The sequence below is a fragment of the Macaca fascicularis genome, chromosome 9 (genome assembly GCF_037993035.2).
Source record: "Macaca fascicularis isolate 582-1 chromosome 9, T2T-MFA8v1.1".
NCBI classification, from domain to species: Eukaryota; Metazoa; Chordata; class Mammalia; order Primates; family Cercopithecidae; genus Macaca; species Macaca fascicularis.
Genome location: NC_088383.1, coordinates 7,374,663 through 7,399,993, shown reverse-complemented (window position 1 = coordinate 7,399,993; position 25,331 = coordinate 7,374,663). Strand labels below are relative to the sequence as shown.

The 25,331-nt window shown below is 44.7% G+C and overlaps 1 protein-coding gene across 11 annotated transcripts in view; it reads left to right on the top strand.

The window, feature by feature from the left end:
• PRKCQ (protein kinase C theta) overlaps positions 1 to 25,331 on the top strand; it is a 144,222-nt gene that overhangs the window by 104,979 nt on the left and 13,912 nt on the right. For 10 of the 11 annotated variants that reach the window (XM_005564580.5, XM_074000948.1, XM_074000947.1 and 7 more), the window contains 4 exons: positions 8,053 to 8,144; positions 10,155 to 10,217; positions 12,729 to 12,867; positions 24,613 to 24,801. In XM_005564580.5, the coding sequence (XP_005564637.3) occupies positions 8,053 to 8,144; positions 10,155 to 10,217; positions 12,729 to 12,867; positions 24,613 to 24,801 (483 nt within the window). Of the gene's footprint in view, positions 1 to 2,194; positions 2,326 to 8,052; positions 8,145 to 10,154; positions 10,218 to 12,728; positions 12,868 to 24,612; positions 24,802 to 25,331 lie in introns of those variants that run through there. The other variant, XM_074000951.1, reaches the window with a different exon arrangement.

The window sequence follows — 25,331 nt, the reverse complement described above, 5'->3', positions numbered from 1 at the left end:
CTAGAACTTAAAGTATAATAAAAATAAAATAAAATACATACTTTGAAAAAGAAAAAAAAAACCAGAAGTGTTACTATTTCACACCTAAGTAGTTCTAGATCCTATAGGAACATGTCTGTCTCCGGGTCATCCCCTCAGGTTGGACTGGAGGGCAGGCAGCTGTGGTTCTGCAGGCCTCTGTAGAGTGGCCTCCCAGAGTGATGCCAGGAGGCAGAACGCTAGTGTTCCTGGATCCACATCACTGCCCTTGACTCCCACACTCTCAATGTGCACCAGTTGAACATTCTTGGTCAGTATCACTTTGAAATTTTTCTTTTATGAAAAAGAAAACCGAGTTTCACTTTCTATTCATAGAACACACAAAGCTCTACTTCTGGTTATGGCTTCAGGGCGTGAGTGTGTGAGTTACTTTGAGCAAGTCACCTAACATTTCTTTGTGACATTGGTTCTCCTTTTTTGCTTCCCAAAGGATAATATAAAAATAACAATAATAATAATAGCACTTGCAGAGAAGTTCGGATCCTTTTTGGAGAAAATACCATACTAACTACAAGGTACTATTATCATTTAAAATTAAAAAGAAAAACTCCTTCAACTCGATAGTTTTTAAAAAGTATGTCATCCTGGTATTTCCATAGTTTTAAGGCAAAATCCATCCAAGAAAGTTTTTAATTTCAAGCATTTTATTCAGAAACTGCATCTGAAGCTCTCAAAAATGCTTCAATCCATGAACCCTTCAGTTGAGCTAGGAGCCCTGGAAATTATCACAATTGTAGCAAAGAAGAGAAAACCAACGGAAACCACATCCTCCAAAAGACGTGTCTCTGCAGTAAGACAAGAATTAACTTTTTATGCTGCCCCCATCTGTAGTGACAGATAAGCCTCTTTTCTTTAAATTCCTCTGGTGGCGTTCTGATCCTGAGAACGTTTACAAGTTGTTATTTCAGAAACTGGGGGTCTCTTAGACGTTCTGCAGGTTCCCCCGCTATGTAACCAAACTGTGATTTGGCAAATGTTAGATTTATATCAAATTTACAAAAATGAGTCAATTTACAGCTGTCAACCTGAAATAATCAAAAAGTCCGGAATCTAATTTAAAGAACGCTTATTCGAACTCAAAGTTTGAGGATGGCCCCACCTGGAAACACCCCAAAAGAATGGTGTCAGAATTGCAAAGGAGGGAACTTTAGGGTTTATTTCCATAGGGAGAGACAGAGGCATTTTTAGCAGGATTACATTTTTCATGCAAGGCTGATGCATAGTTCCAGGAACTTGGTTACAGGCAGTGTTTCTTTTTGGGAAAGGGACATTTAACATCTTTTACAGAGTGTGCTATAGTCATGGGTTTTCTGTCATCTGGTCTAAGGAAAATAGGACAAAAAAAGGGGAAGGTCATCTTTAACAAGGTTCATTAATTAAGAAGGCAGGAGGCGGCCGGGCACGGTGGCTCACAACTGTAATCCCAGCACTTTGGAAAGCCGAGGCGGGTGGATCACCTGGGGTCAGGAGTTCAAGACCAGCCTGGCCAACATGGCGAAACCCTGTCTCTACTAAAAATACAAAAATGAGCCGGGCGTGGTGGTGGGCACCTATAATCCCAGCTACTCAGGAGGCTGAGGCAGGAGAATCACTAGAACCCAGAGGGCAGAAGTTCCAGTGAACTGGATCATGCCACTGCACTCTAGCATGGGTGAAAGAGTGAAACTCCGTCTCAAAAAAAAAAGAAGCCAGGAAGTGTTCGTTGCTGACATTGTTTAATTCTCTCTAGTTATTGTACAGGACAGGAGAAAAAATAAAGCAAGTTAAACTACAATCTGAGAAACAGAAGTTGTAACCATATGTGACTCAGATCACAGTCACATCTCTCTCAATGCATAAAACGCATTTTAGGAATTCCAACAGCTTTTAAATGTTATTTATTTTCACACAGTAATTTATGGGAAATTAATCTTGCACTCACAATGTTTGCTTAAGGTTTTCTCATCCAAATACACAAGAGATAATCGGCAATGAGTGAACACATATTCAAGAATTCTTGGACTGAAAGAACAAGACACTCACTCAGTGCCTCTGAAATGCCGCATCTTTCCTACATGCCTGCTTTCTAAGCTCACAGATCTGTTCTCATATTGCTGTGACTCTGTAATATTCTTCCAGGCTCATGGCCCATATTATCTGTCCATTCCTTTGTCAGCTGTTCTCATGAAGTTCCAAATGTATTGTCACCAGCTTCCCAGAAGACATGAGCATTTGACATCTCCCTCAACAAAGTGCCGCAGGAAAGTGCCTGTCCTCTGTGAATCTACGATCCCTCCCTTTGTTTTGTCTTTTTGTTGTTGTTGTTGTTGTTGTCATTGTTGTTTTTGTTTGTTTTGAGAGAGAATCAAGGGAAATGCTTGAGCCAGAGATGGAGAAACCAGACAAGAGGGAGGCTATTCAGGTTGTAGGCTTTTCAGATAGGCTTCTTTCACTTAAGAATATGTGTTTAAGGGTTTTTCTTTTCTTTCTATGGCTTGAGAGCTTATTTTTCATTGCTGAGTAATATTCCATTGTATGGATATACCACCATTTATCCATTCACCTGTTGAGATGCATCTTGGTTGCTCAGAACAACTAACAACTAATTATTTGTTATGTTCGTTTGTTTTTCTTATAATGACAGACTCCATGGATCAAGAATTTTAGAGTAGGGTGGGGTGGTAGAGGTTATCAGGTCAGATCCCCTCATTTTGCAGCAAAGGAAATGGAGCTCCAGAGAAGATAGCCAGCTGGTCACGGTAGAGTGCTCTTTTCTGTGGTCAATCCAAAATTATTAGTAAAGTTGAGACTTCAAGATACCTAAACACAAATCCAACTCACAACTTATTTAATTGGAAAATTATTCGTTCCATGTCCTAAACCTTAGACCTGAGCAAGAGGGGTTCTGCCCAGCTGCTCACTTAGAATCCTCCCTTTGGCCTTTCTCAAACTATAGTCCTTCCTATGAAGCCAAGAGGTCATCTCTGTTCCTAAACTACTCCCCATGACCGCAGAATTCCATACCTAACCAGCCTCAAGCCTGTGTAGACATCTCCCCAGGTTCTGTCCTTGAAAGGGGCAGGAGGGGACTTTCCCTATATGGCCAATTAACAGGTGCAGAATTTTGAGGGATCCTGAATTTGTTACTGGCCTTCTTGGTCATTATGAAGTTATATTTCCTGAGAGACAGAGAGAATGTATAGGAATGTAGAGCATATTTAATTCAATTGTTGGTGAGCTTGATTAATAACACTTAAATCTGAGGACCCATGGTGTGGTCCCTCCCTTTGCACACTCGCTCCAAATCTTGCAAAGGTTGGGGCTGTCCTTGTTCTGATTATAATGCAACTTAATGCTTTTCTTCCCTGTGATAAAATAATAGCAATATATATGATAAAGTTAATATGTAAGGAATGCTTGCCATATGCCAGGCACAAGGCTAAATATTTTACATGGATTCTTTAGTTTTAAATATGAATGATAGCTCCTCTTTCTTCTTCAGATCAGAATTCCCAGCTCTTTCCATTGGCTGTCATAGGAGATGTCCCAAAGTAGAGTTGAATTCTATCTCTGGTTTCCATCTTCTTATACAATGGTCTTCGCTGTTACAACATTTGTTACATGTGCTTAACATATGATACTTTGAAAGGTGTGATGGTAAATTTAGATGTTTTGTCATAAATATTTTTATCTTAATTTTACTTATTTTGCAGAGATTGCAAATATTCTCTTGCATAAAATTTAGTACGTTGGTTTACTAGCCTTCGGAGAAAAAAGATACCTCGAAAAAATGACTATCGTTATTCTTTTCCTTCTTTTCCCATCTTATTTTTCTGGAGAGGGAGTCTATACATCTGACCTTATTTGCATGATATTTGCCAAGTTCTCAGTGCATTTACAAAATTAACTGTTATTAGTTTGATAAAAATCATTAATTTCTTTAATGCTATAAACCCGTCATTCATCCTGTAATATATGCACATTTGGCAGCCGTTTCCTTGTTTACTCAATATTTGACTAGCTGTGTTGAATAGTCATCACAACTAAACACTTTCCCGTTGTCTTTATTTTCATTCTCTCATTTGAAAAATGTCATCACTGTAAGAAGAAAGCAGTGTAGAAGCTAGGTTGTATTAAATAACTTTTGAGGCCACTTTTACAATTCACCCTTTACTAATTCTAGAATATTCACAAAATGTCCTATGCCTCCCTCTAAATAACTATCTTGTGTTTTAAGTAGTGTTATATTTTGACAGCTCTAGGACCTTTAACTCCTCCAAATGATATTCATGTATGTAAATGCAGTCCTATGAGAATTATACAACTGATTTTGTTAAATCTATCACTTCGATCTCGTATTTAATCATCTTTTTTTTTTTTAAGACAGGGTCTCACTCTGTTGCCCAGGCTGGCTTTGGACTCCTAGGCTCAAGTGATCCTCCTGCCTCAGCTTCATGAGTAGCTGAGATTACAGGCATGCACCTCTGCGCCCAACTTAAATACCATTTCTTTAAAGCATCAATAACACGAACATAAAAGAGTCATACAGCTTTGATTACCTGCCTATCTACAGAACCTCAACATTGTTTATTGCCTTCAGTTGTCTGGAAATCACAACAAAGCTGTAGGTAATGGTGACTCATTTTCATGGACAGGATTCATTTTTCAGAGGAGGAAACCGAGGCCCTGGGATGGTGGGATTTACCTGATCATACAGCTGATTAGCCACAGTCTCATTTCTCACAGACCAGAATCTCCATTCAACAGATGCTTTGCCAGGAGTTGTTGACAGTCGGCAAGACTGGGACACATTTGGCAAGTCCCATCCCCCAGTGCCATCACAGCTTCAATTCTCACCCACCAGAAAGAATCATTTGCCTCAGTTAATGTATTACCAGCCATAAAGATGTGAGGTCTAGACTAGTAAGTGCCATTTACAATTAACCCAACACAGGCCACATTCTCTCTCCCTTCCCACCATCTCTCTCTCTCTCTCTCTCTCTCTCTCTCTCGCTGGCCTGCTTTGTATCCTCTCTCTCACCAGGTGTCCACAACCTAAAGGGCAGCCTAGCAGGTTTTGGTTTTGTCTTTCCTGGCTTTTAAATCATTTCCTAGAAGGACAGCTGCCATCAGTTATCAATTGCCCACTGAGGGCGAATGCAGAGCTTCATTTCCACACACAGTATTTTGTTTAAAACCCACAGCAACCCTAGGAGGTAGGAGTATTATTACCCCATTTCACAAATAAAATGAAGCTCAGGAGAGGTTAAGTCACGTCTCCACAGTTACAAATAGAGGCGCTTTGAACCCAGGGCTGAGTAAGGATGAAGCCCACATTCTTTGCGATTACTCTGAGTCTCATTCTTCTTGGTTTGCTTCTATCTATGCCAGCCCAGGGCGTTTCCAGCAGGCAGACACTTCTTTTTGCTTGCAGTTCTGCAGAGGTTCTGGTTAGCTGTGGGTTGCCTTCAACTCTGAGCACTCCTTCCCCAGCTGTTCATGAAAGTTTGAGTCTATTATATTTGTATTTTCCTTTTACGATGGCATTTTGGATTCAGCTTTTAAAAGGCTTACCCATCCCTCAAAATGTGATCCTCAAAATCCAAACCTCAGGACCATGTAGTTTGTATGTGCATACATTTGTGCTAATTTTATCACAGAACCATCTCTGTGGCCCAGAGTGGGCCCAAGATATCACGGATGACTCGATTCCCAGGCTTTCCAAACAGACGAGCATCCTCTAGAGAGACAGCAGGTCCTCCAGGCCGGATCACCCAAGCTGGACTTCCAGGCATGGACCGTCCCTGCTCCCCTTCAAGAAGCCCACGTTTGACCAGGCATTCATCCAAGCCAGAGAGTTAAACTGATGCAAAATACCATCACAAAGGACAAAAAAGAGTCAGTGCAATTTTCCCATGCTGTGGCTTAATATAAAGATTAGAACCAAAACAGATATTTGACAAATTTATTGTGGAGCCTGCAGTTCTCTTGGGAGGATTAAATGTGGGGCATCCAACATGCTATAAATCTCCATTGCTGTTTAATTAACAATCACTAGCAACATAGTCGTCTTCTCACCCTCATGGTAGTAAACACTGACGGTGCCCTGTGATCTCTTAGACTTTAACGGCCTATTCAACCTCCCAGTGCTCACCACTAGTGTGGCGTCTGATTTAGCGCTGAGAACACGTGGGAAGGTGTGTGGAATACATGGGAGTGGGGCTGAACTGTTGCCTCCAGTCCCCTCCCACCACTTTCTCCACGTCTAAATCGACAGTGTTAAATTCTGAAATGTCAGCCTTTCGAGGAATTTGTAAGCATCCAAACACTTAGAAGAAACCGTTCACTCAAGCACTGTCAGAAATGGTTTTGCTCTACACTTTCATACGCTTTGCTCTCCTAAGTACTTGAAAGAAGATTCCACCTTTGTGGCTTGTATAGGGCCATTATAGTTTTGAGTAAAAAGGTGAGGTTAGAACAGAAGCTCTTTGTATGGTGCTGATGAGAGCAAGAGGTAGCGTGAGAAAGCGGGTGTGTGCAGGCAAGACCAGTGACGACTCTCAAATTGGGTTTGAAATCTCAGTGTTAAGTCATGATTTATGTCAGCTGAGAATTTGGGCCTATCCAGAAGAGAAAAGGGTGGACTCCCATTAAGTATATATGGAATTAGTAAATCAGATCAGAAACTAACATTGAAAAAAGACAGACACTTACCTTGACCTGGATTATTGAGGTAATTGCCATAATACTTGGTTTCCCCATTCTGTGGCGACCAGGCAAGGAGTCTGACTGTCAGACCAGAACAACGTTTCTACCATTACCTCCTATGCCCCACGGCACTGGTTGGGTTCACATCAAAATGTAAAGGTTAATTCCGTTAAGAAACCACCCAGGTGAGAATTTCGAGTGCAAATTCATGCCCAGACGCACCAAAGGTCCCCGCACTTTATGGATTCCTGATTCTGTGACGTATTACAACCCTTTAAAAATCAGGTTGCTCTAAAGTGTTATAAGTACATTTATTTTTTAAAAAATCATTGTCTCACATCATTGAGGAGCTGAGGCTGGTTGCAATCCTGGCTGCCTCTGATATGCTCACCACAGCCTGAAGACCACCCAGACCATCATGTCCTCTGGCAGAAGAACTCTGTCATAAACTGTAGCTTGCCTCTGCCATGAGTTAAGTCGGGACTGGAGAAAAATGAGGTTAAACTTGATTGCAAGCTCCAGGGAGGAATGGCTGGCATGCCATGCCCGTAGAATATGCTCAGTAGCTAATTACTGAGTGTTGAATGAATGAATGTTTTCAAACTCCACCCTTGGAGTCAGAGACCAAAACACATTCTCCTTATCACCCTGCACCCTGTACTTTCCGTAAGTACATGATCGGCACATGCTAAGTGCCCTGAGTGCCTGGCACCATCCCATTGTCTGGCCAGCAGGTCAACTGGACTCTCCCTTGTGCCCCAGCTTATCTGCCGGGTTGTAACACGCAAGCATCTAGCTGTCACATGGCATCCCACCTAGATTCCCCAGGCTTCCTGGGGTTCAAAAATATAGATTGGCTAAATGATTTTGACAGTCTTCTGATAAGTGATTTCATGACAGAATCGGTTCCCCTGAAATGATCTAATCCATTTAAAAAGTAGTCTTCCTTGTTGTATTTTCTCTAAGGACCTAAAAATTGGAACTGTGACTGGGTATGGTGGCTCATGCCTGTAATCCCAGCACTTTGGGAGGCCGAGGTGGGCGGATCACCTGAGGTCAAGAGTTCGAGACCAGCCTGGCTAACATGGTGAAACCCCATCTCTGCCAAAAATACAAAAATTAGCTGGGCGTGGTGGCGCATGCCTGTAGTCCCAGCTACTAGGGAGGCTGACGGGGAAAATTGCTTGAAGCCGGGAGGTGGAGGTTGTAGTGAACCGAGATCGCGCCACTGCACTCCAGCCTGGGAGACAGAGTGAGACCCTGTCTCATACAAAATAAATAAAAATAAAATGAAATAAAAGTTGGGATTGTCTTGTTTTTCCACAGGAAAACCTCTTTTTTGTGATGGAGTACCTCAACGGAGGGGACTTAATGTACCACATCCAAAGCTGCCACAAGTTCGACCTTTCCAGAGCGACGTAAGAGCCTTTACAGGGTTTGGGGGTTTTCCATTGTTCTTGTCAGTTCCCACATTATTGTTTTTTTCTTTTTTCCCACTTGGCGTGCCTGAATCCCAGGGCCAGGGAAACCCTCGGGAATACATCAAGCAAGGCAACAGTTTTCCCAGGTTGTGAAACTGAAATTCGTGTCAGTTTGGTTTCATTTCTCTGTGATTTGAAACTAACTACTTAGTTTCTTAAGGAACCTCCGGATTCATCAGGCTTCTAACCAATCTGAGCACAGAAGCAAATATGTGCCCTTTGGAAAGGAAGCAGTGAAATGGATCGCAGACCTCAAGGGTGGTCCCCAGGGATGGAGCTTGTAGCTGAGGCCTCTTACGGAAAGCCTGATGTGGAGGCATAAATCTTTAGGAAGCAGGAAGAAGCACTTACTCTATCTATCTGAGAACAAAGCTTCACCTTCCTCGTGCCAGGCAACCTGAGACACATGGGGATGGGGCAGGCTGTGTGTACCTGGTAGAACTGCACCTGTGTCCACAGCACTCACTGCCCCTCCTCCCCATGCTGTTGCCCTTGGGTCCTACTTCCTGCTCCCGGGGACATGCAAGTAAAAGAAAGCTCTGCCACTGGACTCGTTGGAAGATGATGAGTACAAGCTAGCTAGCTTTGCTCAACGCTCAGTAATCCCTCCCATCTGCATGAACACTTTGCGTGGTTTAGGTTGAAGTGGGTTGAGAAATGGATTTGGTCCGCCAGCTCCTGTAAAAACCCTGGCTGGAACGGCTGTTTATCACATCTAGTGGGTAGCGCTATGCTGAGATCATTGCCTCTGGGAAACGTCAGCAATGCACCCAGAGGTAATTTTACCGGATTTCCGCAGCAGAGAAATCATCGGGCACTTTTCATGCTAGAAGGCATTCATTTAGTCCACTGTCCTCTCCAGCCAGCCTGGACCCACGCTATCCATCCTGTCCTAAACGCCTTCCAGGAAGGAGAAATTTGCATTCTTCCACAAGATCCAGCAAACTTCCCTTCTAGGAAACTGGCTCTTGTATCCGACCTTAATCCCACCAGTGATGGGGTAAAAACTCATTTCCTTTAAGCTTGTCACCATTGAAGATAAAGAGTAACTTATCATCTTGCCTCTGCTAATATCCTCTTTTCCACCTCATGGGCTGTAAGTGTAGCCCAGGCTAAAGGTTCTCAGTATGAAAATAAACCAGCCAGTTCTATTCAGAATGGTGCACAGAGGTCTATGGGTGGCAACCAGAGTTTAAAACAAAGGGAGAAATTATTTGCCAATTATCTATAGTATTACTTTTTCTTCTTTTCTTTTGTTTTTTTGTTTTGTTTTGTTTTGTTTTTGTTTCTTTTTTTTGGGAGTCAGAGTCTTGCTCTGTCACCCAGGCTGGAGTACAATGGTATGATCTCAGTTCCCTGCAACCTCTACCTCCCAGGTTCAAGTGATTATCAAGCCTCAGCTTCCTGAGTAGATGGGATTACAGGCACCCAACACCATGCCCTGCTAATTTTTGTATTTTTACTAGAGACAGCGTTTCACCATGTTGCCCAGGCTGGTCTTGAACTCCTGACCTCAAGTGATCCACCCGCTTGGGCTTCCCAAAGTGCTAGGATTACAGGCGTGAGCCATCCTGCCTGGTCTATACTATTACTTTTAATGTCTGTGTATGTTTTATTAGCAATAGCAAAAAAAAAAAAAAAAAATGACAATCTGAGCATTGTTGTTTAAAGGATAAGAACAAGTACTAGTACTAGATACAGGCAGGACTCACTTAAGATGCCAGCTCTGTTTTACACTGTTAGGACTGAGGCTGGAGGTGTCTGAGCCTCCACTTTCTTCTGTGGAGAATGAATGGACAACATCTTCCTTGTTAGGATTAAACAGAGTTATGTGTGTATTGCCATTTAGCCATACACAGCATGTCATAGAAAGGTCAGTCTGGGTTTGGGGATTTTATTTTTTTCCGTGACTACATTCACATTGAACCTTGGTTCTCTTTCCCCCAGGTTTTATGCTGCTGAAATCATTCTTGGTCTGCAGTTCCTTCATTCCAAAGGAATCGTCTACAGGTAAATTTTGCTTTGTGGAAACAAATGCTAAGATATTGGCTCAGTTAATTTAATCATTGCACCGAGTGCTGTGAGAGAGCCCGTGTGATTTCGTGGGAGGAAGCTCCACACATAGGCCTCCTGCCCACCGGGATTACACAGACGATGACTTACAACCAAGAATGACTTATTCACAACCAAGGAAGACATTCCAGTCTCCAAAGCAGGAGAGTGCTGAGCTCATTCTGTCCTTTACGCTGGTTCTCACTTGAATTCCTACTTTCACCTTCCTTCTCCCGTTTTCACTCCCCTGTTTTCTCTCCCCTGTTTTCTCTTTGTTATCTTATGGTTTCTTTCTCTTTTGTCCCTTCACACCTCTTATTTTTGCTTGTCTAAGCTTTGAGCCACCTAGAAATGCTTATGGAATTTTCTCCTTCTCTGCTGTATGACATCATTTCACGTTCTTCTGTCCAAGCTCTTAGATTGACGCTATTGTACCTCAGTCTCCTCACTTCTTTTCTCAAAATGTAGTTAGCATTTATTTAACATACAAACCTCTACAAGCTTACTGTCAGATTTCCAACTCACTGCAGATTTGGAGGAAAAATAGGAAAAAAAAAGAAAGGAGCTGGTGAGGAGGATAGCTGAGCTGCTGGAGACCAGATAATTAGTATTGAAGCTCTGGTGCTTACAGAGTGCAGAATTCACTTACGGGGAAGGACCTCTGCATTTTCTGAGGGTGCAGTCAAGTGAGGGTTGCCCTATTTGGAGTCACAGAACTAAAGACTTAGGGGGGGTTTGGAAAGTAAGTATTCTTAAGCAGCCTCTTTGAGTATAAAACTTGCAGAGACATGCCCAGGCTGTGGACTCTGAAGTTCACCCCCGGGTTCTGATGCCCCACAGGGTGTAAGTGTGACATGCCTCAGAACACCCTGGGCCTCTGGGTTCTCTGCCCTCTCCAGCTGGCTCCAGGGGTCCTCGCTGGTCTTCCTTGGCACTCCTTCCTCACCCCCATGGAGTGCTGGCTTCACATGGCAGCCTTTCAGAACCTTTCCCATACTGACCTACATCCCTCAGAGCTGGCCAGGTGCAGTGGTTCACACCTGTAATCCCAGCATTTTGAGAGTCTGAGGCAGAAGGATTGCTTAAGGTCAGGAGTTCATGACCAGCCTTGGCAACACAGTGAGACCTTGTCTCTACAAAAAATTTAAAAAACTAGCCAGGCATTGTGATGGCACACATGTGGTCAAGCGTCTGAGGTGGAGGGATTGCTTGAGCTCAAGAGGTTGAGGCTGCAGTGAACTGACATCGTGCCACTGCATTCCAGCCTGGATGACAGGGAAAGAGCTTGTCTTGGCGGCAGGGGGGGGGGGGGGGGGGCTGAATCAAGGGAAGCACGTGAATTATCTTTAAAAAATCGACTTCACGAGTACAGAATGAGAAGAAACTGGGATAATGGCATTTCTTCGTATAGAAAAAAAAAAAAAAACACCTGAAGGTTTTAGTTTACAATAAACTCAATATTGGGTATTATTGTGATTAAACTATGAAAAAATATGGTGCAGGATCTTAGTCCACTGTGGCAAAAGGCAAGAGGATGGTAACGGAGCTCTGGGCACCACTGTAACCTGCACCAATCAGATTCTCTCTCTGGAGGATTCTGGCTTCATTCTGAGCACCACGTTTCAAGAAGAAAACTGACAAATTCAAGATATTTGGAAGGTAGAGGCCAGAATGTTTGCCCTTCATCCAGTTTCCCCCAGTGGCCACATCTCACGCAGCTGTGGTACAAGGTCAAAAGGGTCTGAAAACCACGTCATGAGGAGTGAAGTCTGATCTTGGTGAGAAAACAGAAAACTTGATGTCATTTTTTTTCAAATATTTGGGGTGTCACACATGATAACAATAGAAAGCCCCCTTGCACCAATAGGTGACATCACAGGGAAGCCAAGTTCGGTTAATTGTTTTTTAAAAAAAAAGTTATCAGTTACATTTCCCTAAGAATGGAATGGGCTCTTTCAAGAGGATACTGGTTCTCCAAGGACACAGAAATTTGTTGGCATGACATTCTGGCATTGGATGGATTCTGGTTCTAAGGGGTTCCGTATTAGTTAGGAACAACCTTCATCAATTGGACTTGGAATTAGGTGCAGTATAAATCATTCACAAAGAAACAAACAAATACGTAGAAAATAGCATACAGTAAGTATGTTTTTTAGGTCTTTCCTCCTTCATCATTACCCTCAGGAAAGTCCTGGGATCAAGGATCTCCAGTGGGTATCGGTGCTCTGTCCTCCTTACACTGAACTGCACCCCTTGGTAAATCAAAGAAAGAATCCACAGCAGCCAGCAGGCCCTTGCAGAATCCGCTTTGTCTACACCCCACTTGGTGTGCAAATGAATAGATACATAAGCGCCTCTCGTGAGCCCCTCTCAGGCTGCAATGAGACAAACTCCCTCGCCTCCTATGGAATTTTATGTTAACGAAATTATATTTATTAACGTGAGATTTGCTTCGCTTTTGTTTTTCAGGGACCTGAAGCTAGATAACATCCTATTAGACAAAGATGGACATATCAAGATTGCGGATTTTGGAATGTGCAAGGAGAACATGTTAGGAGATGCCAAGACGAATACCTTCTGCGGGACACCCGACTATATCGCCCCGGAGGTAGGAATGCTGTGACAGGCTGCTCCCACCTCAGCATGTCCTGGCCACGTGCCATTGCTTCTTTCATCCCTGAAAATCAGAAGGTTTTAAGTATCTTGGTTCAAGATTTGTACCTGTTTTCCTAAGTATCTCATAAATGCCACCATGCATGTGGGTTTCTATCATTATTTTGTAGGGAGTGCTACTTTTACAAATCACATCTCTCCAAGGCTTGCAGAGTTTGGCATTTCCTTTCCCCCAGCCTTAAAACATATTCACTCTGCTCAGACCTACCAGAAGGAGCAGCTAGTGAAGACCCAGGTGGAAGCAAGCATCCACCCAAATCAAGTGGTGAAACTGTGGGGTCAGAGGACTTGGACTGAGTTTCTAAGCCACCACTGATGTAAGCACAGAGTGACTGCCAGAGTCTCACTGACCTCCATTTCCTCTTCTGTGAAATGAGTATAATGCTGATGTCATGGTGTTATTGCAAGCATTAAATGAGAAAGAGTGTGAAAGTTAAAACTCACCCCTGCCCCCATTAAGAAAAAAAAAAATAAGAAGAAGATATTGCTGTCACATCCTGAACACACAGAGAAATGACATTTGTACAGAAGGCATTTATCAATCCAACTAAACCCACCTCTACCCTTTTTGCAGAATCCTCCCCAGCTGCCCACCCAGGGAGATTACTGACGCCCCTCCCACTTGGTCTTTCCCATGGCACAGCACTTGTCCTGGTTGCTTTTTCATCTTCAAATCTCCCTGCATGACTGGATGTTTGCTCTGCAGTCATGGACAGTTTCATATTCACTTTTTAAAAATTTTCATTTCAAAATAATTGTAGATTCACAGGAATTTGTAAAACATAGTCCAGAAACGTCTCCTGACTGTGCCCTTCATCCAGTTTCCCCCAGTGGTCACATCTCACATAGCTGTGGTACAATGTCAAAGCCAGGAAATTGATATCCATCCAAAGTGTACATGGTTCTATGCCATTTTCTCTCATGGGTAGATTTGTGTGATCTTGTTCACTTTTACATGTAAGGATGTAGTGCAGGTCTTGGCACATTAAGGTGCTAATAGATACCTTCTAGAAGAGTAAATGGATGAACTAACTAATAAACGTGTGATTGGGGATGGTTGTTTGATAAAGACTCTGGCAGACCTCTGATTTCCTGGGTTAAATGATTCAGCAGCAAGTTCCTGTCATTGCCAAAGGAGTTGTGGCCATGCGAGTCCTAGAACTATGTAGCTTTGCCCTGTGGTTGGGTGATATGTAATTTGAATTTAGCCTTGGCCTCTGTTCCATGAGGAATGATGGCTTTTAGCTTACATGGCATTGTTGAACTCACAGAGTGAGGCTGATTGATTAAATAACATTCTGATCATAGAAATCTGTGTTTCATTCAGGTTGGCACAGATACGGGTATTGATGCTATAAACCATTTTCATTTTGAAGTGAAACCAAAGCTCATCAAAGCATGAGTGAAGGGGACCTGAGAGGAGAGACTCAACTCAATTACTGAATTCCCCTTCACAATAATTCTGAAATATGCCCTCATGCACTCCGCTCAGACCACCCTCACTGCCATCGCCAGCAGCAGTCTCCTTTGTCACTCCCTCAGTCTCACCTGAGCCACCTCAATTTCTTTCCTCTTCACCTTACAACACCTTGGTGTGGCTGCCTTACTCTGATGCATTCCTGTCAACAGATGTTGGGTGCCAGGTCTTTTCCATGACAAACCTCTTCCCGATTTCCATCTGCTCCTTGCAGAATCCAGCTTCCACAGTTTGCTTCTCTCTGCAGCTTCACTCCCTTCTTGTCTTTCACGTATGCTTGTCTCCACGTGATTCAGTGCTTGGTCCTCTTCTCTTCTTACTCTACATCCTCCATGAGCAACTTCATTGATGACTGTGGTCTTTGCTCTAGAGTCAATATGGCCCACCTGCACTTCTTCCTGCTGCAGACATGATGTCCACTTTCCTGCTTGAGACCTCCAAGTAAATGCATGAGTCCTTCAAAGACAGTAGGTCCACAACGCTCTCTGTTGAACTTGCTCCCTACTTCCCTCTTTCCTTCTTTTTCTCTCTTGGTGAATTACATGTCATCCATCCAGTCTTCTAGAGAGAAAACTAGGAAATATCCAAATTTCCCCGTTCTTTCTTACCCCTCAAATCCACCCAAACACCAAGACCTTCTAAAATTGGACCCTCTCACGTCCATTCATTCTCCTAAACTTGTGACTGAATTCGGACTCTTCCCTTAATTCCTTCTCCAAGTTCAAACAGATCCCCTTGATCCAGCTCCCCGCAAACCTCCAGGTCCTCCCCGCCCTTACTGCTGTTACCCCAGCGCAGAACTGAGCGTCTCTTGCCTGGCTCTTGGTGACACGCTTCCATCTGCTTTCCTCCCTTACCATCCATCACCAGGGCATGCTCTTTACATGTGTTCATGCCTTTTGATCAGTTAGAAAAGCATCCCCAAGATCCGTCTGTATATGAATCATATACGTTGTCACCAACTAAGAGAGTCTGTGTGTTATCAATGCCTAAGAAGGAATATGATCAGATTACACTAATATATAGTATAAAATAACTAAATTGTATTATATTCATTGATACTACAAAAATATCTATGTTTCATTAAAATAATGAGATTAAATAACTTTTTAAAAATCTTGGTTTCGGCCACACGCAGTGGCTCACACCTGTAATCCCAGCACTTTGAGAGGCCGAGACGAGTGGATCACGAGGTCAAGAATTTGAGACCAGCCTGGCCAACATGGTGAAACCCCGTCTCTACTAAAAATACAAAAACAAAAAAATAGCTGGGCATGATGGCAGGCGCCTGTAATCCCAGCTACTCAGGAGGCTGAGGCAGGAGAATCATTTGAACCCTGGAGGTGGAGGTTGCAGTGAGCCAAGACAGAGCCATTGCCCTGCAGCCTGGGTGACAGAGCAAGACTCTGTCTCAAAAAAAAAAAAAATATCTTGGTTTCACACTTTAGGACTCTAGGATGGAAAGGTCTGATTTGTTTATTTCAATTATGGGTTTTAACAGTTTATAATAGCTGGAAAATATACTTCCCGAAGGTATAATTATAAACAGACATTATGATATGCACTAAGGCAAGGACGTCACTGACAATAGCAGATATAAGTCCATAATTAAAAGCAGTGTTTTTGATATATTCCATTTTCTTAACCAATCTTCTGTTGGCTAAAACATTGTTTTTAGCCTCATCATATGTGGCTGACAGAGAGCTTGCCCTGGGAGAAATCAAAACATCAGTGTTGCCATTTTCTCATGTTCTGCTTAAGAAAGCATTATTTTAGTGCAAAATTAGCTTCATCCAAATGTTATGTTTGCATTGCTATTGCAGTGTTACCTTCAGCCCAAGCCTCTTTGTAGATAACTTCATAAGGCCTTGTCATTTTGTAAAAATTTATTTAGTTAAAACAGCACTCAGGCCGAGCGTGATGGCTCACACCTGTAATCCCAGCACTTTGAGAGGCTGAGGTGGGCGGATCCCTTGAGCCCAGGAGTTCAAGACCAGCCTGGGCAAGATGGCAAAACCCCATCTCTACTAAAAATACAAAAATTAGCCAGACATGGTGGTAGGCGCCTGTAATCCCAGCACTTTGGGAGGCCGAGGCGGGTGGATCACCTGAGGTCAGGAGTTCAAGACCAGCCTGGCCAACATGGCGAAACCTCTGACCAACGTGGCGAAACCCCGTCTCTTCTAAAAATACAAAACAGCCTGGTGTGGTGGCAGGCGCTTGTAATCCCATCTATTCAGGAGGCTGAGGCATGAGAATCGCTTGAACCTGTGAGGTGGAGGTTGCAGTGAGCCGAGATTGCACCACTGCATTCCAGCCTGGGTGACAGAGCGAGACTCTCTCTCAAAAAAAGAAAAAATCAGAACCCAAAACCATAGCACAATTTATGATGCATGGAAAATAAATGGATAAGCCGAGCCACCGCCGAGCTCCCTCTGAGATACAGCCTCCCTCCTCCCCCCAGGATTCGTCACTTCCTGTTTCAGTTTCTCAATGAGGGTACCCGTGTCACTCTAAATGGTAGATAGTTGTGAAGCCTCAGTTCTTCCTCATTTTAGATTTTTTTCAATGGATGTATTATAAATACAAGTTCGAATTTTCTTGTCATGTCTGGGATGGTCTGGGCCACCCCTGGGTACACACATCCCCAGAGGCCACAGACCAGCCAAGTCTCCAGATTCTCCTCTGTGCTGTGCAGACCCACCTCTGTCCGGCTTCAGTATTCTCAAGGAGTCCGCATTCTCAGCTGGCTGTCAGTCACAGTCCTGAATGTGGGTCCCTAAGAACATGTGCTGCCACGTTAAATTGCTACCTACGAATAGAAGAATTCTTTTAAAAAATTTAAGTGCGGCCGGGCACAGTGGCTCACGCCTGTAATCCCAGCACTTTGGGAGGCCGAGGTGGGCAGATCACAAGGTTAGGAGATCGAGACCATCCTGGCCAACATGGTGAAACCCCGTGTCTACTAAAATACAAAAAATTAGCCGGGCGTGGTGGCGACTGCCTGTAGTCCCAGCTACTCAGGAGGCTGAGGCAGGGGAATTGCCTGAACCTGGGAGGCGGAGATTGCAGTGAGCTGAGATCGCGCCACTGCACTCCAGCCTGGCAACAGAGCGAGACTCTGACTCAAAAAAAAAAAAAAAAAAAAAAAAAAAAATATATATATATATATATATATATATATATATATATATGCTACCTGCCCTGGCCAGGCCACACTGTGCCTCTCTGCCATTGCACATCCTTGGTCTGTGATCCTTCCCCCGAACACAGTCACCTTCTCCCTAAAGTTGCCGCCGGCTTTAGGAGTCACCAGCTGTCCCCTTCCCTGTGCGGCCACAGCACCTCTGCATCCACCTGACCAATCCATTGAGCTTCTCCCCATCAGGGACCACAGCTTATCCACCCACACACAGGCTGGAGCAGCCGCCCTCAGCTGCTTCCTGAATCAACGACCACAACAAGCCAAGCAGCCTAAAAGTTCATCTCTAAACGTGTACTGGATTCCCCACCTCTGGGCATCTTTCGTTAAATAACCCTCCCCAGCTTCCCCCTTCTTTACCTGGAAGAATCCGCTGCTGGTCTGAGGCTCCCCTCCCTCCATCCACTCGGGGAAGTTTTCCTTCGTCTCTCTCAATTCCCCATTGCCCCTTTCTCCCTCAAAAAGGACACAGAACTGGAGCAGTTTCCCCCTCCTCGGTGCCGTAGGGAAATGTTCGCCTCTCTTGCGTGGTTCTAAGTTGATGCTGCCCTGCGGGGTCTTTACGAGTGTTCCGCTGCTGTCTCTCCTATGAACGTGTCTGTGAGCACCTTCAGGGAGCAGAGTCTGGGCCTGGGGAAAGCCAACCAGGTAAAGCAGAGAATGGAAACACAGGAACACACAGCAGCTGGGACAGAGGCCGTAGAGGCAGAGAATGGAAACACAGGAACACACAACAGCTGGGACAGAGGACATAGAGTCTGGCTGACAGGCACCCATCGTTCCTGTGGGGAGAACTCAGATCTCAGAAGCTCATGCATTTCAGAGCAACGTCAGGAGCCACACATGAAAACCAGACCTGCGCTCCCGCGACTGGGGACCGCCTCACTAGGCTGCGCCTCCTGAGGGCTAAGGTACCTCCCAGAAGCCCCGCTGTTCCCCCTGTGTTCCTATAATAGGAGCAAAGAGAGGCTGATGTCTCTTTGGAGGTCCAAACTCATTTTGACAAAGAATAGGAAGGCAGTTAAACAGGGAAATAGCGTTTTTTTTTTGTTTTTTGTTTTTTGGGTTTTTTTTTTTGGCGGAGTCTTGCTCTGTCGCCAGACTGGAGAACAGTGGCGTGATCTCAGCTCACTGCAACCTCCACCTCCCAGGTTCAAGTGATTCTCCTGCCTCAGCCTCCAGAGTAACTGGGACTACAGGCGCCCGCCACCACGCCTGGCTAATTTTTGTATTTGTAGTAGAGACGGGGTTTCACCATGTTGGCCAGGATGGTCTCGAACTCCAGACATCATGATCTGCCCACCTCGGCCTCCCAAAGTGCTGGGATTACAGGCGTGACCCACCGCGCCCAGCCGGAAGCATCATACTCTCTATGGCACACTAGACACTCAGTAAATGCAGCTGGGATTGCAATGCATGGAAGCAGCTCCCTGGAGAAAGTCGGAGTTCCCTGGAAACCACACTGGATTGGCCCGGGGGGTCGCTGAGTGTGGGGGCAGCACTGGCCTGGAAACCACACTGGTATTGGCCTGGGGGGTCGCTGAGTGCAGGGGCAGCTCTGGCCTGGAAACCACACTGGTATTGCCCAGGGGAGGTCGCTGAGTACGGGGGCAGCACTGGCCTGGAAACCACACTGGTATTGCCCAGGGGAGGTTGCTGAGTGCAGGGGCAGCACTGGCCTGGAAACCACACTGGTATTGCCCAGGGGAGGTCGCTGAGTGTGGGGGCAGCACTGGCCTGGAAACCACACTGGTATTGCCCAGGGGAAGTCGCTGAGTGCGGGGGCAGCACTCACCCAGTTGCACATCGTGGTGGCCGAGCCCCACCTGTCCAGACCCGACGTCCCAGCTCCTGAGGCTGCAGGAGAACATATGTGGCTTGCTCCGGCGTCTGGTAAAACCACCGCTCCTCTCTTGGTGCTTTCTCAGGTTTCATTGTGCATTTTGAGCTGTGCCTCTGATTCTTTGGGTCAAAGCGAGGGAGGAAAAAGAACAGAAGAAGAGATCACAAGGAGGCGAGGTCCCAGGGCTGACAGAGAAAGGGGCCACCCTTGCTGGTGTTTCTCCACCACAGTCTCTTTAAAAATCGAGCATGGGCCGGGCACAGTGGCTCACACCTGCAATCCCAGCACTTTGGGAGGTCAAGGCAGGCGGATCACCTGAGATCAGGAGTTTGAGACCAGCCTGTCCAAAATGGTGAAACCCTGTCTGTACTAAAAATATAAAAATTAGCTGGATGTGGTGGCGCGCACCTGTAATTCCAGCTCCCCAGGAGGCTGAAGTAGGAAAATCACATGAAGCCGGGAGGTAGAGGTTGCAGTGAGCTGAGATCGCACCACTGCACTCCAGCCTGGCCAACAAAGAGAGACTCTGTCTAAAAAATATAAAATAAAATAAAATAAGAAATTGAGCATGGTGTGAGCATGACAGCTTGAGGTTTAACACCAAGAAGCACATTACGATATGGAAGGAACATCACGTAGTAAAATCCTAAAAGACCAGATTCAGAACGTCGCTCTCAGCTCACTAGGAGACCTTAAATAAGACCTTTGGCCTTTCTAAGCCCAGTCATCACCCCCTATAGAAGAAGGATAACTGCCTAGCTCGGGGGGTTCTTCTCGATAAAAGACATAATGTCTGCAAAACTCCTAACGTGTCAGTATTCTTGAGGTGAACACTCTGTTGCGTGTGTGAGTTTGCATTTTGCTTCTTCCTCCTAAGGTAAAACTGAATTTTTTTACTAACAGTGCCAGGCTTTGAAGGCTTAATTTGCACCACAGCTGTCTCCTGTCCTTCCAAATTTTCTTTTTGTTTGTCCTGCCAAAATGAAGTTGTTTACAAAGATATGTGGTTTCTGTTTGCTTTGACGCCGCCTTGTGGCAAGTCTCAGAAATTGCATGTTTCCCTGGCCCAGCAAATTGAGCAAAGACTGTGTTGGGTGCATCTTAAATTTCTTTATAATTCTCCTTGGATCTACTTTCAGATGATTCCTTAAGGCAAAGTCTATTTTTTCTAAATTATAAAGTAAACTTTAGCATGTAAATATTGAGGTAAGAGTAGCGGGTAGCATTTTTATATTGGAAATTAGTAACGGATTACAAAATTCTGTTTGCAACTTGATCTTTATTTTCAGAAATGGGGACAAGCACATCATCAAAACAGATATTTATCATAGCAGTTATAGTCATCCCATAAGACGAATCATCTTGACTTTGCAACTTTTCATTGGATCCTCACAAGAAGCTTGTAAAAAGCGGGCCAGATATGATTCCTGTTTCTCACAAATTTCTCATTTGTGAAGTGAGTGGGTTAAAAGGTCCTCCTGAAACTATGCAAGAAGGGATTAAGCCAAAAGTAGAGCCCGTGACATTTTATATGGTCAGCAAAACTGTTGTGCTGCTGTTGATATTGTTCTTCTGTTTGTTTAGCAAGTCTGCCTTAGAGACACTGCACAGCACCCCTGGACCTCACTTAGCACTGATGTGTCTCCCAGGAGGGGGCCCGGGGGGGCGGAGGGTCAGAGATGGGCTTGCCATGCACATCAATCTGTTCCATCTAAAAAAGCTCACCAACATCAAATAATGCGGCTTTCCTAGAAAATGTTGGAATGTCTGGGTTTTTTTGTTTGTTTGTTTTGTTTTTTTGAGACAGAGTCTTGCTCTATCACCTAGGCTGGAGTGTGGAGGCATGATCTCGGCTCACTACAGCCTCCACCTTCTGGGTTCAAGTGATTCTCCCGCCTCAGCCTCCCGAGCTGAGTAGCTGGGATTACAGGCATGTGCCACCACACCCAGCTAATTTCTGTGTTTTTAGTAGAGACGGGGTTTCGCCATGTTAGCCAGGCTGGTCTCAAACTCCTGACCTCAGGTGATCCACCCACCTCAGCCTCCCAACGTGCTGGGAGAATGGCTGGAATTGCAGTGTCATTTTCTTTCCGAGGCCGTCAGTGCTACAATTCTGCCACTCATTCCAAAGGCCCATTAAAGAAGGAAGAGAAAAATTCCATTTGGTAGGAGTAGCGCCAACAACAAAATACCTTCTGCGGGTGTGTGTGTGTGTGTGTGTGTGTATTTACGTGTGTCTGTTCACAGATGCATCCAGCTAAGCCCGAACACATTACAAGGTAGAACAGATGTTCATCCCCAAAAGAGTCTGACTGTCTTGCTTTTGAGTTTAGTGCCTCAATCCTATTATTCCTTCTCCATTTTGTTTTGGCCAAAAGCAACTTGCCTGCAACTCATCCTTGGAGCAGCAGTCATGAATTGGCAAAGATTTTTTCCCCTCTTTTCCATTAAAAAAAATTGTATGTGCCACTACTATGTCCTAGTGTTTTGTTTTTAATTATGGGAAAATGCACATAACATGAAATTTACCATCTGAACTATTTTTGCGTACAGTTCAGTAATGTTAAAAATAGTGCCAGGTGTGGTTCATCCTAGCACTTTGGAGGCCAAGGTGGGTGGATCCCTTGAGGTCAGGAGTTCGAGACCAGCCTGATCAACATGATGAAACCCCATCTCTACCAAAAAGACAAAAATGAGCCAGGCATGGTGGCATGTACCTGTAATCCCAGCTACTCAAGAGGCCGAGGCAGGAGAATCGCTTGAACCCAGGAGGCAGAGGTTACAGTGAGCCAAGATTGTGCCACTGCACTCCAGCCTGGGTGACAGAGCAAGACTCCATCTCAAAAATAAATAAATAAATAAAATTAAGTGTATTGTATAGTTGTACAATCAGTCTCCAGAAGGTTTTCATCTTGAAAACCCAAAGCTCTGTCCCCACTAAACACTAGCCTCCCATTCCCCCTCCCCACAGCTGCTGGCAGCCACCATTCCACTTCCTGTCTCTAGAATTTAACTATTAGGTTGGTGCGGAAGTAATTATGGTTTTTGTCACTGAAAGTCAGGGCAAAAACCTCAATTAATACTTTAGCTACCTTATGTTAATGGAGTCATTCAGTATTTGTCTTTCCCTGCCTGGCTTATTTCACTTAGCATAATGTTATCAGGGCTCACTCACATAGCAGGTGACAGGTTTCCCTTCGCCTTTAAGGCTGAATAATATTCCACTGTGTGGATGTACCACATTTTTTTTCAATGCCTTCCCTATCCCTCCTCCCCACCCTCCACCCAGACCCTGGCAACTGCCCCTCTCAGCTTCTATAAATTCAATGTGTTTACATTTCACGTATAAATGAGATCTTGCAGTATTTGTTTTGCTGTGCCTGGCTTGCTTCACTCAACATATTTTCCAGGTTCATCCATGTTGTTGCAAATGGAGATTTTCTCCTTTTTCAGGGCTGATACTCCCCTGTGTATATATAGCACAGTTTTTTTTATCCATTTATCCACTGATGGACACTTAGATTCCATATCTTGGCTATTGTGAATGATGCTGCAATGAGCAAGCGAGTGCAACTGTCTCCTCTACCTACTGGTTTTATTTCCATTGGTAATTTAGCCACCAGCACATTTTCCTTATTTCTGCATCCATGGATGGATCCTACCATGTACCATCTCAGAGAAGCTCTGGCACAGTTTGTTGGGATGTCAGGCGCTGAGCAGAATGGCATGTGCCCTCTACCTCCCAATGTCCAAAAAGGAATTCATTGAAAGATGAACATACAAAGCCTTTTTTGCCAGAAGAGTGGGTTGGTGAAAGGATAGAAATCTTTCAAAATATTAGGTAGGCTTCCAGACTTTAAATCCTCCTCCCTAACAGAAAGACTCAGACCCCGCTATCGAGCTGTAGGTAGCTCTGAGAGATCTCTCATTTCTAGATTTGAGTGCTTTGGGGGTTTTTTTGTTTTTGAGATGGAGTTTCTCTCTTGTTGCTGAGGCTGTAGTGCAGTGGCATTATCTTGGCTCACTGCAACCTCTGCCTCCCAGGTTCAAGCAATTCTCCTGCCTCAGCTTCTCAAGTAGCTGGGATTACAAGCTCCCGCCACCACGCCTGGTTAATTTTTGTATTTTTAGTAGAGATGGGGTTTCACCATGTTGGCCAGGCTGGTCTCGAACTCCCGACCTCAGGTGATCCAGTCGCCTCGGCCTCCCAAAGTGCTGGGATTACAGGGGTGAGCCACTGCACCTGGCCTAGATTTGAGCACTTTGCTATCCTCGGTTCTCTTTCCCAGCACAGGACACAATTGGATTCTGCCTATCGGTGATTACAGTTGTGCCTCCTGAACTGAACGGTCATAGAGAGCCAGGCTTTAAGGAAGGGAACTGTCCAGATGGCCTCTTCGGATGCTTGATTACTACAGAGAGTTTGTGTAAAGACTCAGGACAGTACAAGTCAGCAAAGCACAAAGGCTTGGTTTCGAGGCTTACACCAGTGCCGGTGAAGAACTTAGACACATATCAGCTTTCTTAGGTTCAATATTTTTTTTTTTTTTTTTTTTTTTTTTTTTTTTTGAGACGGAGTCTCGCGCTGTCACCCAGGCTGGAGTGCAGTGGCCGGATCTCAGCTCACTGCAAGCTCCGCCTCCCGGGTTCACGCCACTCTCCTGCCTCAGCCTCCCAAGTAGCTGGGACTACAGGCGCTGCCACCTCGCCCGGCTATTTTTTGTATTTCTTAGTAGAGACGGGGTTTCACCGTGTTAGCCAGGATGGTCTCGATATCCTGACCTCGTGATCCGCCCGTCTCGGCCTCCCAAAGTGCTGGGATTACAGGCTTGAGCCACCGCAGCTGCCACGTAAGTTCTCATGTCACTGATGGGAAAATAAAAACGAATGGCATCGTTTCATTGTTTCTTTACAACCAGAGGAAAAGTACAAATTGAAACTGAGAAGTGTTTGCTCGGACTCAAACTCAAAAATGTCAGCATTGTGTAGACATCGCTCTCCAGTCATTGGCTTCTGAAGAGAGAGTTTTCGGGGTGATCTTGATTGCAGCCACACACCAGCCTCCACCATTTACTGAGTGGCCTTGGGACGCTCTGGAAGGGTCGTCACTCCTCAGCCTCATTCCTATTAATTTCGTGTCTGCCTTTTGGCTGTGCAGATCTTGCTGGGTCAGAGATACAACCACTCTGTGGACTGGTGGTCCTTCGGGGTTCTCCTTTACGAGATGCTGATTGGCCAGTCGCCTTTCCACGGGCAGGACGAGGAGGAGCTCTTCCACTCCATCCGCATGGACAATCCCTTTTACCCACGGTGGCTGGAGAAGGAGGCAAAGGATCTTCTGGTGAAGGTAAGAAGTGAAGCCAAGAGTGTCTTCATAAGATGAGCATTAGGTCTTCTGGTCGATTTTTGGTTCCTCTTAGATTCCAACTTGCACATGGCAAACAATGATTATATGGAACTGGGTTTAAATGGGATATGCGCCATCTGTGTTTTAAGAGGCACCAATATTATAAGCATTAAATGTCAAAAAGAGGGTAAGATAAACCCTCATGTGCGTCAGTTATAAAATAAGGGCCCAGGAACCAGTTCTATGACCTTGAATACCCTCACCTGGAGATGCAGTTGGTTCATTAAACAAGCACATGGTATGACTTAAAACTCAATCTTCTAGCTACTTGGGAGGTTGAGGCAGGAGGATTGTTTGAAGTTGGGAGTTTGAGGTCAGCCTGGGCAATGTGTCGAGACGCCTGTCTCCAAAACAATGAAGAAAAAAAGAAAGAAAAGAAAAAAAAATGGGCATTTAGGCCGGGTGCGGTAACTCACACCTGTAATCCCAGCACTTTGAGAGGTCGTGAGTGAATCACCTGAGGTCAGGAG